The sequence below is a fragment of the Condylura cristata genome, unplaced genomic scaffold (assembly GCF_000260355.1).
Source record: "Condylura cristata isolate star-nosed mole 26May11 unplaced genomic scaffold, ConCri1.0 scaffold00013, whole genome shotgun sequence".
Classification (NCBI taxonomy): domain Eukaryota; kingdom Metazoa; phylum Chordata; class Mammalia; order Eulipotyphla; family Talpidae; genus Condylura; species Condylura cristata.
The window spans coordinates 187,721-200,932 of record NW_004567114.1 but is presented as its reverse complement, the minus strand read 5'-3'; the positions used below and the strand labels follow the sequence as shown (position 1 = coordinate 200,932).

At 64.1% G+C, this 13,212-nt stretch overlaps 1 protein-coding gene across 1 annotated transcript in view; it reads right to left on the bottom strand.

Moving 5' to 3' along the window:
* The window catches only part of AHNAK2 (AHNAK nucleoprotein 2), a 26,206-nt gene that overhangs the window by 1,133 nt on the left and 11,861 nt on the right, over window positions 1-13,212 (bottom strand). The window contains exons 3-7 of the mRNA XM_012724355.1: window positions 13,146-13,204; window positions 12,984-13,073; window positions 12,535-12,636; window positions 11,868-12,009; window positions 3-11,633 (exon numbers count right to left, since the gene is read on the bottom strand). Of these exons, the coding sequence (XP_012579809.1) occupies window positions 3-11,633; window positions 11,868-12,009; window positions 12,535-12,636; window positions 12,984-13,073; window positions 13,146-13,204 (12,024 nt within the window). The remainder of the gene's footprint in view (window positions 1-2; window positions 11,634-11,867; window positions 12,010-12,534; window positions 12,637-12,983; window positions 13,074-13,145; window positions 13,205-13,212) is intronic.

Below are 13,212 nucleotides of genomic sequence, written 5' to 3'. Positions count from 1 at the left end.
GCCTGCTGGGGCGGGGTGTGGGGGCCAGCCTGTGCTGACCACAGGGCGCCGCAGGACATCCGCGTAGGACGCGCTCTCTGCGGCGGCTGTGGCGGCCACGGCTTCGGGGAGTAGCCGGGACACAGGGGCGCAGACAACCTGGCTCAGGGCCGCCCCAGGGCGGGGGTCGTGCCCTGCTCCGGCTGTCCCCTCGCCAGCAGGCGGCCCCTGAACCTCGCCCTGAACCCCTGCTCCGCCTGGCCCCTTGGAGGACCCTCGGCGGAGGCCGGGCAGGTGGAAGCTGGGCAGGTGGAACCAGCTGTCCCGCGCCTGCGCCGGCCGCACCCCCGCCTGGGCGGCGCCCAAGGGGCTACCCACAGCGAGGGCCTCAGCATCTCCAGGCCCAGCACAGGGCGGCTGTGGGTCAGCGTCTCCGGCCGGGGGCCAGGCACACACTCCCCCGGGGCCCAGTGGCAGGCGGGTCGGCGGCACGGAAGGAGCCTCGGCAGACCCGGCTAGCACTGTGGCCACGCCCGGGTCCACGTCCACTGCAGGAGCACTGACCTCCACCCTGGCAGCCTCCACGTCCACACGAGGGCTCATTATGTCCAGCTGGGGTGCCTTGAAGTCCACGTCGGGCATCTTGAGGCTGTCAGTCTTCAGATTGGGCAGGTGGCTCTCGAGTCCGGCTTCCAGCTCGGGCTGGCCGGTCTCTCCTTCGGTCACCTGGACCTCAGGCAGTTTCAGGCCAACCTGGATGGATGTGATGTCCACGTCGGCCGATGGCATCTTGAGGCTGACGACGGGACCCTGGACATCTCCCTGCATGGACGGCAACGACATGTCGGCCTCGACCGGAGCCTTCACTGACTTGCCCGTGGTGGACATGCCGAAGGAGGGCATCTTGAGCTTGGGCATCTTGAACTTGCTGTCCCTGGAGGTCACCTCCTTGACTCCCAGGCTCATGTCCGCTGCAAGAGACGCTCTAGGTGCCTGGATGTCCACCTGTGAGCCAGGCACGGACATGTCCCCATCGGGGACCCTCACTGCCACCTTGACACCCTCCATGTCCACACTGGTACGCCTGATGTCCAGCTGGGGTGGCTTGGAGTCCACCTTGGGCACCTTGAGGCTGCCAGTCTTCAGCTTGGGAAGGTCACCCTTGAGTCTGGCTCCCAGCTTGGGCTGGCCAGTCTCTCCTTCAGTCACCTGGGCCTCAGGCAGTTTCACACCCACCTGGACGGTTGTGATGTCCACGTCGGCCGATGGCATCTGGAGGCTGGGGTCAGGGCCCTGGACATCTCCCTGCATGGACAGCAATGACATGTCAGCCTCGACTGGAGCCTTCGCCGACTTGCCTGTGGTGGACATGCCGAAGGAGGGCATCTTGAGCTTGGGGATCTTGAACTTGCTGTCTCTGGAGGTCACCTCCGTGTCTCCCAGCCCGATGTCCCCCTCCAGCGAGACTCCCCGTGCCTGGACATCCACGCGTGAGACGGGCATGGACATGTCCACATCGGTGCCACTCACTGCCACCTTGCCACCTTCCAGGTCCATGCTGGGGCCCCTGATGTCCACCTGGGGTGGCTTGAAGTCCATCTTGGGCATCTTGAGGCTGCCAGTCTTCAGCTTGGGCAGGTGGCCCTTGAGTCCGGCTTCCAACTCAGGATGGCCGGTCTCTCCTTCGGGCACCTGGGCCTCAGGCAGTTTCACACCCACCTGGACAGTCATGACGTCCACTTCGGCCGATGGAATCTGGAGGCTGAGGTCAGGGCCCTGGACATCTCCTTTCATGGACAGCAATGACATGTCGGACTCCACTGGAGCCTTCGCCGACTTGCCTGTGGTGGACATGCCGAAGGAGGGCATCTTGAGCTTGGGCATCTTGAATTTGCTGTCCCTGGGGGTCACCTCCGTGTCTCCCAGGCCGATGTCCCCCTCCAGTGAGATTCCCTGTGCCTGGACGACTACCTGTGAGCCGGGCATGGACATGTCGACATCAGGGATATTCACCGCCACCTTGCCTCCCTCCATGTCCACACTCAGGTCACTGATGTCCAGCTGGGATGGCTGGATGTCCACTTTGGGCATCTTGAGGCTGCTAGTCTTCGGCTTGGGCAGGTGGCCCTTGACTCCGGCTCCCAACTCAGGATGGCCGGTCTCTCCTTCAGTCACTTGCACCTCAGGCTCTTTCACACCCACCTGGACGGTCATGATGTCCACCCTGGCTGATGGCATCTGGAGGCTGAGGTCAGGGCCCTGGACATCTCCCTGCATGGACGGCAATGACATCTCGGCCTCGACTGAAGCCTTTGCCGACTTGCCCGTGGTGGACACGCCGAAGGACGGCATCCTGAGCTTGGGCATCTTGAACTTGCTGTCCCTGGGGGTCACCTCCTTGACTCCCAGGCTGATGTTCCCTGCCAAAGTGACTCCCGGTTCCTGGACGTCCACCAGTGAGCCAGGCAAGCATATGTCCACATCAGGGACAGAGACCTCCAACTTACCGCCCTCCATGTCCACACTGGAGGCCCTGATGTCCATCTGCGGCACCTTAGACATCTTGAGGCTGCCAGTCTTCAGTTTGGGCAGGAGGCCCTTGAGTCCAGCTCCCACCTCGGGCTGACCGGTCTCTCCTTCGGGCACCTGGGCCTCAGGCAGTTTCATACCTACTTGGATGGTCATGATGTCCGCTACGGCTGATGGCCCCTGGAGGCTGAGGTCAGGGCCCTGGACGTCTGGCATGGACGGCAACGAATTGTCAGCCTCGACCCGAGCTTTTGCCGAATTGCCCGTGGTGGACACGCCAAAGGAGGGCATCTTGAGCTTGGGCATCTTGAACTTGCTGTCCCTGGGGGTCACCTCTGTGTCACCGAAGCTGATGTCCCCTTCCAGAGAGACTCCAGGTACTTGGACGTCCACCTGTGAGCCAGGCACAGGGATGTCCTTGTCTGGTACACTGACTGCCACCATGGTGCCTTCCCGGTCCACTCTGGGTCCACTGATGTCCAGCTGGGGCACCTTGGGCATCTGGAGGCTTCCAGTCCTTAGCTTGGGCAGGTGGCCCTTGAGTCCAGCTCCCAGCTCGGGTGGGCCGGTCTCTCCTTTGGTCAACAGAGCTTCAGGCAGTTTCAGGCCGACCTGGACGGTTGTGATGTCCACTTCGGCCGATGGCATCTTGAGGCTGAGGTCAGGGACCTGGACATCTCCCTGCATGGACGGCACCGACATGTCAGCCTCGACCGGAGCCTTTGCTGACTTACTCATGGTGGACATGCTCAAGGAGGGCATCTTGAACTTGGGCATCTTGAACTTGCTGTCCCTGGAGCTCACCTCCGTGACTCCCAGCCCGATGTCCCCCTCCAGCGAGACTCCCTGTGCCTGGACGTCCACCTCTGAGCTGGGCACGGACATGTCCACATCAGTGACAATCACTGCCACCTTGCTGCCCCCCATGTCCACACTGGGACCACTAATGTCCAGCTGGGGTGCCTTGAAGTCCACCTTGGGCATCTTGAGGCTGCCAGTCTTCAGCTTGGGCAGGTGGCCCTTGAGTCCGGATCCCAGCTCTGGCTGACCAGTCTCTCCTTCGGGCACCTGGGCCTCAGGCAGTTTCACACCCACCTGGATGGTCGTGATGTCCACATCATCCGATGGCATCTGGAGGCTGAGGTCAGGGCCCTGGATATCTCCCTGCATGGACGGCATTGACATGTCAGCCTCGACCAGAGCCTTCCCCGACATGCCCGTGGTGGACACACCGAAGGAGGGCATCTTCAGCTTGGGCATCTTGAACTTGCTGTCCCTGGAGGTCATTTCCGTGTCTTCCACGCCGATGTCCCCTTTCAGAGAGACTCCAGGTGCCTGGATGGCCACCTGAGAGCTGGGAATGGTAATGGACTCCTCAGGAACACTGCCCACAACCTTGATTGCCTCCCTGTCCACACTGGGTCCCCTGATGTCCAGCTGAGGTGTCTTAAAGTCCACCTTGGGCATCTTGAGGCTGCCAGTCTTCAGCTTGGGCAGGTGGCCCTTGAGTCCGGCTCCCAGTTCAGGCTGACTGGTCTCTCCTTCAGGCTCCTGGACCTCAGGCAGTTTCAGGCCGTCCTGGATGGTCATGATGTCTGCTTCGGCCAATGGCATCTTGAGGCTGAGGTCAGGGCCCTGGACATCTCCCTGCATGGACAGCACTGACATGTCGGCCTCGACCGGAGCCTTCCCCGATTTGCCTATGGGGGACACGCCGAAGGAGGGCATCTTGAACTTGGGCATCTTGAACTTGCTGTCTCTGGAGGTCACCTCCGTGTCTCCCAGGCCGATGTCCCCCTCCAGTGAGACTCCCTGTGCCTGGACGTCCACTTGTGAGCTGGGCACGGACATGTCCACATCAGTGAAACTCACTGCCCCCTTGCCGCCCTTCATGTCCACTATGGGACCACTGATGTCCAGCTGGGGTGGCTTGATGTCCACCTTGGGCATCTTGAGGCTGCCAGTCTTCAGCTTGGGCAGGTGGCCCTTGAGTCCGGCTCTCAGCTCTGGCTGACCGGTTTCTTCTTCGGGCACCTGGGCCTCAGGCAGTTTGACACCCGCCTGGACGGTCGTGATGTCCACATCAGCCGATGGCATCTGGAGGCTGAGGTCAGGGCCCTGGACATCTCCCTGCATGGACGGCACCGACATGTCGGCCTCGTCCGGAGCCTTCACTGACTTACCCATGGTGGACACGCCGAAGGAGGGCATCTTGAGCTTGGGCATCTTGAACTTATTATCCCTGGAGGTCAACTCTGTGTCACCCAGGCTGATGTCCCCTTCTAGAGAGACTCCCTGTGCCTGGTTGTCCACCTGTGAGCCTTGCACAGGGGTGTCCTCGTCTGGTACACTGACTGCCAACTTGGTGCTTTCAAGGTCCACTCTGGGTCCACTGATGTCCAGCTGGGGCACCTTGGGCATCTGGAGGCTTCCAGTCCTCAGATTGGGCAGGTGGCCCTTGAGTCTGGATCCCAGCTCTGGCTGACCAGTCTCTCCTTCGGGCACCTGGGCCTCAGGCAGTTTCACATCCACCTGGATGGTCGTGATGTCCACGTCGGCCGATGGCATCTTGAGGCTGAGGTCAGGTCCCTGGACATCTCCCTGCATGGACGGCACCGACATGTCAGCCTCGACCGGAGCCTTTGCCGACTTGCCTGTGGTGGACACGCCAAAGGAGGGCATCTTGGGCTTGGGCATCTTGAACTTGCTGTCCCTGGGGGTCATCTCCATGTCTCCCAGGCCGATGTCCCCTTCCAGAGAGACTCCAGGTGACTGGATGGCCACCTGAGAGCTGGGAATGGTAATGGACTCCTCAGGGACACTGCCCACCACTTTGATTGCCTCCCTGTCCACACTGGGTCCCCTGATGTCCAGCTGCGGTGGCTTGATGTCCACCTTGGGCATCTTGAGGCTGCCAGTCTTCAGCTTGGGCAGGTGGCCCTTGAGTCCGGCTCTCAGCCCTGGCTGACCGGTCTCTCCTTCGGGCACCTGGGCCTCAGGTAGTTTCACATCCACCTGGATGGTCGTGATGTCCACGTCGGCCGATGGCATCTGGAGGCTGAGGTCAGGTCCCTGGACATCTCCCTGCATGGACGGCAACGACATGTCGGCCTCTACCGGAGCCTTCACTGACTTACCCGTGGTTGACATGCCGAAGGAGGGCATCTTGAGCTTGGGCATCTTGAACTTGCTGTCCCTGGGGGTCACCTCTGTGTCACCAAAGCTGATCTCCCCTTCCAGAGAGACTCCAGGTGCCTGGACATCCACCTGTGAGCCAGGCACAGGGTTGTCCTCATCTGGTACACTGACTGCCAACTTGGTGCTTTCAAGGTCCACTCTGGGTCCACTGATGTCCAGCTGGGGCACCTTGGGCTTCTGGAGGCTTCCAGTTCTCAGCTTGGGCAGGTGGCCCTTGAGTCTGGCTCCCAGCTTGGGCTGGCCGGTCTCTCCTTCGGTCACCTGGGCCTCAGGCAGTTTCACACCCACCTGGACGGTCGTGATGTCCGCTTCGGCCGGTGGCATCTGCAGGCTGAGGTCAGAGCCCTGGACATCTCCCTGCATGGACGGCACCGACATATCGGCCTCGACCGGAGCCTTTGCCGACTTGCCCGTGGTGGACACGCTGAAGGAGGGCATCCTGAGCTTGGGGATCTTGAACTTGCTGTCCCTGGAGGTCACCTCCGTGTCGCCCAGGCCGATGTCCCCCTCCAATGAGACTCCCTGTGCCTGGACGTCCACTTGTGAGCTGGGCATGGACATGTCCACATCAGTGAAACTCACTACCACCTTGCTGCCCCCCATGTCCACACTGGGACCACTGATGTCCAGTTGGGGTGGCTTGAAGTCCACCTTGGGCATCTTGAGGCTGCCAGTCTTCAACTTGGGCAGGTGGCCCTTGAGTCCGGATCCCAGCTCTGGCTGACCAGTCTCTCCTTCGGGCATCTGGGCCTCAGGCAGTTTCACACCCACCTGGATGGTCGTGATGTCCACATCAGCTGATGGCATCTGGAGGCTGAGGTCAGGGCCCTGGACATCTCCCTGCATGGACGGCACCGACATGTCGGCCTCGACCGGAGCCTTCCCCGATTTGCCTATGGGGGACACGCCGAAGGAGGGCATCTTGAGCTTGGGCATCTTGAACTTGCTGTCCCTGGGGGTCACCTCCGTGTCTCCCAGGCCGATGTCCCCCTCCAGCGAGACTCCCTGTGCCTGGACGTCCACTTGTGATCCGGGCATGGACATGTCCACATCAGTGAAACTCACTGCCACCTTGCCGCCCTTCATGTCCACTATGGGACTACTGAGGTCCAGCTGGGGTGGCTTGAAGTCCACCTTGGGCATCTTGAGGCTGCCAGTCTTCAGCTTGGGCAGGTGGCCCTTGAGTCCGGCTCCCAGTTCAGGCTGACTGGTCTCTCCTTCAGGCTTCTGGACCTCAGGCAGTTTTACACCCACCTGGACGGTCGTGATGTCCACATCAACCGATGGCATCTGGAGGCTGAGGTCAGGGCCCTGGACATCTCCCTGCATGGACGGCACCGACATGTCGGCCTCGACCAGAGCCTTCCCCGACTTGCCCGTGGTGGACACACCGAAGGAGGGCATCTTCAGCTTGGGCATCTTGAACTTGCTGTCCCTGGAGGTCATCTCTGTGTCTTCCAGGCCGATGTCCCCTTTCAGAGAGGCTCCAGGTGCCTGGATGGCCACCTGAGAGCTGGGAATGGTAATGGACTCCTCAGGGACACTGCCCACCACTTTGATTGCCTCCCTGTCCACACTGGGTCCCCTGATGTCCAGCTGCGGTGGCTTGATGTCCACCTTGGGCATCTTGAGGCTGCCAGTCTTCAGCTTGGGCAGGTGGCCCTTGAGTCCGGCTCCCAGTTCAGGCTGACTGGTCTCTCCTTCAGACTCCTGGACCTCAGGCATTTTCAGGTCGACCTGGACAGATGTGATGTCCATGTTGGCCGATGGCATCTTGAGGCTGAGGTCAGGGCCCTGGACATCTTCCATGGATGGCACCAACATGTCAGCCTCGACCGGAGCCTTCACTGACTTGCCCGTGGTGGACACGCCAAAGGAGGGCATCTTGGGCTTGGGCATCTTGAACTTGCTGTCCCTGGAGGTCACCTCCGTGTCTCCCAACCCAATGTCCCCCTCCAGCAAGATTCCCTGTGCCTGGATGTCCACTTGTGAGCCAGGCATGGACATGTCCACATCGGTGACACTCACTGCCACATTGCTGCCTTCCAGGTCCACACTGGGGCCACTGATGTCCAGCTGGGGCACCTTGGGCATCTGGAGGCTTCCAGTCTTCAGCTTGGGCAGGTGGCCCTGGAGTCCTGCTCCCTGCTCAGGCTGGAAAGTCTCTCCTTCGATCACCTGGGCCTCAGGCATTTTCACGCCAACATGGACAGTCGTGATGTCCACGTCGGCCAATGGCATCTGGAGGCTGAGGTCAGGGCCCTGGACTTCTCCCTGCATGGACGGCACCGACATGTTGAGTTTGACCAGAGCTTTTTCCGACTTGCCCGTGGTGGACACGCTGAAGGAGGGCATCTTGAGCTTGGGCATCTTGAACTTTTTGTCCCTGGCGGTCACATCCGTGTCTCCCAGGCCGATGTCCCCTTCGAGAGAGACTCCCGGTGGCTGCACGTCCACTTGTGAGCCAGGCACGGACATGTCCATATCGGTGACACTCATCACCAACTTGCCGCCCTCCATGTCCACACTGTGACCACTGACGTCCAGCTGGGGTGGCTTGAAATCCACCTTGGGCATCTTGAGGCTGCCAGTCTTCAGCTTGGGCAGGTGACCCTTGAGTCCGGCTCCCAGCTCTGGCTGATCCATCTCTCCTTCGGGCATCTGGGCCTCAGGCAGTTTCATATCCATCTGGACCGTCGTGATGTCCATGTTGGCCGATGGCTTCTGGAGGCTGAGGTCAGGACCCTGGACATTTCCCTGCATGGACGGCACTGACATGTCCATCTCGACCGGAGCCTTTGCCGACTTGCCCATGGTGGACATGCCAAAGGAGGGCATCTTGAACTTGGGCATCTTGAACTTGCTGTCTCTGGAGGTCACCTCTGTGTCTCCCAGGCCAATTTCCCCCTCCACTGAGACTGCCTGTGCCTGGATGTCCACCTGTGAGCCGGGCACGGACATGTCCATATCGGGGACCCTCACTGCCATCTTGCCACCCCCTGTGTCGACACTGGGGCCACTGATGTCCAGCTGGGGTGCCTTGAAGTCCACCTTGGGCATCTTGAGGCTGCCAGTCTTCAGCTTGGGCAGGTGGCCCTTGAGTCCAGCTCCCAGCTCTGGCTGAATCATCTCTCCTTTGGGCACCTGGGCCACAGGCAGTTTCACACCCACCTGGACCGTCGTGATGTCCACTTTGGCCGATGGCTGCTGGAGGCTGAGGTCAGGGCCCTGGACATCTCTCTGCATGGACGGCACCGATATGTCGGCCTCGATCGGAGCCTTCGCTGACTTGCCCGTGGTGGACACGCCAAAGGAGGGCATCTTGAGCTTGGGCATCTTGAACTTGCTGTCCCTGGAGGTGACATCCGTGTCTCTTAGGCTGATGTCTGCTGCCAGATTGACTCCCGGTGCCTGAACATCCAACTCTGAGACAGGCACCGTCATGTCCACTTCCGGGACACTGACCACTGCCTTTGTGCACTCCAGGTCCACACCGGAGCCTCTTATGTCTAGCTCAGGTGGCTTTATGTCTTCCTTGGGCATCTTCATGCTGATGGCTCCCAGCTCGGGCTGGCCGGTCTCTCCTTTGGGCACCTGGACCTCAGGCCGTTTTAGGCCAACCTGGACCATTGCCATGTCTGCCTCAGTGGATGGCCGCTGGAGGCTGAGGTCAGGGCCCCAGGCATCTCTCTGCATGGACGGCAATGACATCTCGGCCTCGACCAGAGCCTTCCCCGACTTGCCCGTGGTGGACACGCCGAAGGAGGGCATCTTGAGCTTGGGCATCTTGAACTTGCTGTCCCTGGAGGTCACCTCCGTGTCTCCCAGGCCGATGTCCCCTTCCAGAGAGACTCCCTGTGCCTGGATGTCCTGTGAGCTGGGCATGGACATGAATCCCTCAGGGACACTGCCCACAACCTTGATTGCCTCCTTGTCCACACTGGGCCCCCTGATGTCCAGCTGGGGTGTCTTGAAGTCCACCTTGGGCATCTTGAGGCTGCCAGTCTTCAGCTTGGGCAGGTGGCCCTTGAGTCCGGCTCCCAGCTCGGGCTGGCCAGTCTCTCCTTCTGGCTCTTGGGCCTCGGGCAGTTTCACACCCACCTGGACGATCTCAATGTCTGCTTTGTCTGATGGCTGCTGGAGGCTGAGGTCAGGGCCCTGGACATCTCCCTGTATGGACGGCACCGACATGTTGGTCTCAACTGGAGCCTTTGCCGACTTGCCCATGGTGGACATGCCAAAAGAAGGCATCCTGAGCTTGGGCATCTTGAATTTTTTGTCCCTGGGGGTCACCTCTGTGTCTCCCAGGCCGATGTCCCCCTCCAGGGAGACTCTGTGTGCCTGGACGTCCACCTGTGAGCCGGGCACAGACATGTCCACACCAGTGACCCTCACTGCCACTGTGCCACCCTCTGTGTCCACATTGGGATCCCTGGTGTCCAGCTGTGGTGGCTTGAAGTCCATCTTAGGCATCTTGAGGCCTCCGGTTCTCAGCCTTGACTGGTGGCCCTTGAGTTCTGCTCCCAGCTCAGGATGGCCGGTCTCTCCTTCGGGCTCCTGGGCCTCGGGCAGCTTCCGGCCGCCCTGGCTGGCCGCGATGTCCGCCTCAGTGGGTGGCTGCTGGAGGCTGAGGCAGGCTGTCTCTTGGCCTTTGCTGCTGGAGCGCAGGCCCTGGTCAGCCCTCCCACTGGGCTGGGTCTCGTCCTCCTCCCCGGCCTCTTCTCTGGCCTGCGCTGGAGTCCGCACGCCGAAGGCGGGCACCCTCAGCCGTACGATGCTGAACCTGCCGTCCGCGGCTCCTGGCTCCGGGCCCCCCTGGGCGGGGTCCCCCGGCCGGCCGGCCCCCGCGTCCCCTGCGTACTGGCCCGCTCCCTGCGCCCCCTCGGCCCCTCTGCCCCGGCCCTTGTCCCCCTTGGTTCGGGCCTCTGGGCCGCGCAGCTGGCCGTGTGAGCCCTGCGTGTGCCCCGTGGTGTCCGCCCGGCGGGGCGTGTCCTGCAGGGACAGCCGGGCTATCCCGGCCTCCAGGTCACACAGCCCCGTGCCCGGGCCCTCTGCTGGGCGCCCTCCCGGCAGGGTGTCCCCCCGGCGGTCCTCTCCCCTGTCCTTCCCTGCCCACGTGGGTGCTACGGGTGCCTCTCGCCCCTGGGCACCGGTGCCACAGCTGCTGGGTGCCGTCTGCCCGTGTGTGCCGGGTGTGGCTGTGGCCTGGGGAGCCCCTGGCGTCTCCCCCTCAGCCTCGGCTCCCCCGTCCACCCCGGGGTCCCCCCAGCCCTCATCCCAGGGCCCTGGGTCCTGCAGGAGCTGGGTGCGAGCCCCTGTGCCTGCTCCCCCCGGGGGCACGCTGCCCTTCCCCGCGCCCAGCCTGAGCCTCAGGCTGCGGAGCCGGCCCCTGGGCTGCTTCTCGGGGGGCAGCGGGGGCCCTGGGTCGGTGCTCGTGGGGGACAGGTCCTGGGCCTCCGAGGAGCTGCGGGAGCGCCGGGGCCCCGGCTGGCGCCTGCCCTTCCCCACCTGGAACTTGGGCCAGGACAGCCGCTCCCTCTGGGGCTGCCGGCCCCGGTCCCGCGCGGGCGGGCCCAGCAGCCTGTCCTGGTCCGAGTCTGCGTCCAGCGTCTTCGCGGGCGTCGCGGGCGTCCCGGGGGCGCCTTCGGGGGCCTCCTGGAGCTGAAGCACAAGGGTAGGGTTCGGCGCCGCGGCGAGAGCCAGGCAGGCCGCGGGCGTGGGCCCCTGAGCCCCGGGCCTCACCTGCCTCTTGGGGCCCCTGGGGGCCCGCTGGTCACCCTTGGGCGGCCAGTCCTCGTCCTGCCTGGCAGGGAGTTTCCGTCTGATCTGGAACTGGACCCTGTAGGGCTCCGAGTACTGGAGGATCTTGAGAGCGTCTTCATATTTGATGTCATCGAAGAATATGGTCGCGCTGAGCAGCTGGTCTCCTGCCACGGGACGAGCCCCGGTGAGCCCACTCGCCTCCCCGCTCTGTGGCTGGGGCCTCCAGGCGCCTGGCGGGCGGGGCCCAGCGTTCCCAGTGCCACCCTGGGGGCCAGGCGCGGGTCGCCCGGGTCGGTGAGAATCCTTCGTTTTCCCAGAGCCTCGGTCACTGCCAGCCCCCGCCCCGCGCACCCCCCGCCTCCCTCCGGGTGGCCTAGCCGGGACGGGGCGTCTGGCACCTGGCCTCAGGTTGAAGAGCTTGGCCGCGGAGGACGCCTTCAGCACGTGCTTGACAAACAGCCCCTGGCTCCCGCCGCCCGCGACACTGTAGCCGCTGGCGCCCGCCTCGGCCTTGGTCTCCAGCGTCACCTCCGGCGCGTCCTGCAGAGCAGAGGCCATGGGCCGGCCGGCCGGGCGCCGCGGAAGGCCGTCCCCACGGAGAGCGCCTGCCCCGCCGCACGGGGAGGGCACTCAGGAGGAGCCCGCCTGGAGCTGCACCGCACGCCCCGCCCCGCCGGCGGTCACCGGAGCAGCCAGGCCCCAGCGTCCAGGTCCAGGCCAGCAGGCGCAGGGCCGTCGGCAGGCCCGCCCTCGGGGTCCCCTGCTCGCCCCCCAGCGCGGGCTGGGGGCAGCTGGGCCTGAGGCTAGCAGTGCGGGGGGCGGGCCTGAGCCGCCCGTCTGGGAAGGCTCGGTGGGAGCAGACCTGGCAGCCTGGGGGCAGTGCGGCCACCGTCAGGTGTCCACGCCGTCTAGAGGCTTCCATGGCCTGAGCGGGCGGCTAGCCACCGGCCCCGGTCAGCCAAGAGAGCCCCTCTGGGCAGTGGGTGCACCTGGCCGGGCTCTGGCTCCTGGGCACGGGCGTGGGGAGGGTGCTGCCGTCTGGCCCGGCTCCCGCGCCACACCCACCTCTGGGCTGCTCATCCTGGGCGAGGCCCGCGACTCCCCCGAATCCCGTCGCCACCAGGATCTCCGTCTCCCCGAGGAGGCTGGCCTGCCTGGAGCGTCCCCCTGCGGCCACAGACAGGGGGTCACTCACCTGCCCCGCGTGGGGGACTCTGGGAGGCCCGGATACGGCAGCCCAGAGCCTGGCGCCCGCCGGTCCCAACTCTGCAGGCCGCCAGGCCGGGAGCGGAGCCCTGGGGCGGGCACTGGCCTCGGGCCGCTGGCAGGGCTCAGCCCGCCCCCTGCCGCTGCATTGCCCGGGCACAGCTCTGGAGGGCAGCAGAGGGCGGTGCGAGGGGGGCAGCACACCAGCACGGGCCGCCCCACACACTGCCCGTCAGTCCGGCCCGGGGGCGTCGGCCCAGGGCGCTGGAGACCCGCTGCACACCCAGCCCCTGGGGCTGCGGCCTTACCAGGAGTCCTGAGCCGGCCTCGGTCACGCACTCGTAGACGGGAGAGGACCCCTGGGGCTGTGGCCGCACCAGCTCGGCCCCTGCGGTCACCTGCCGGGGAGAAGCAGGCGGTCCTCAGCCTCGGCCCCACCCGGCCCGGCGGGGAGGGCGCCCCCCACTTACAGAGCGGTCGTCCTCCGTGTCCGCGTCTGGCTCTTCTGGCTGCAGCTGCCGGCCAGGCCCTGCCGAG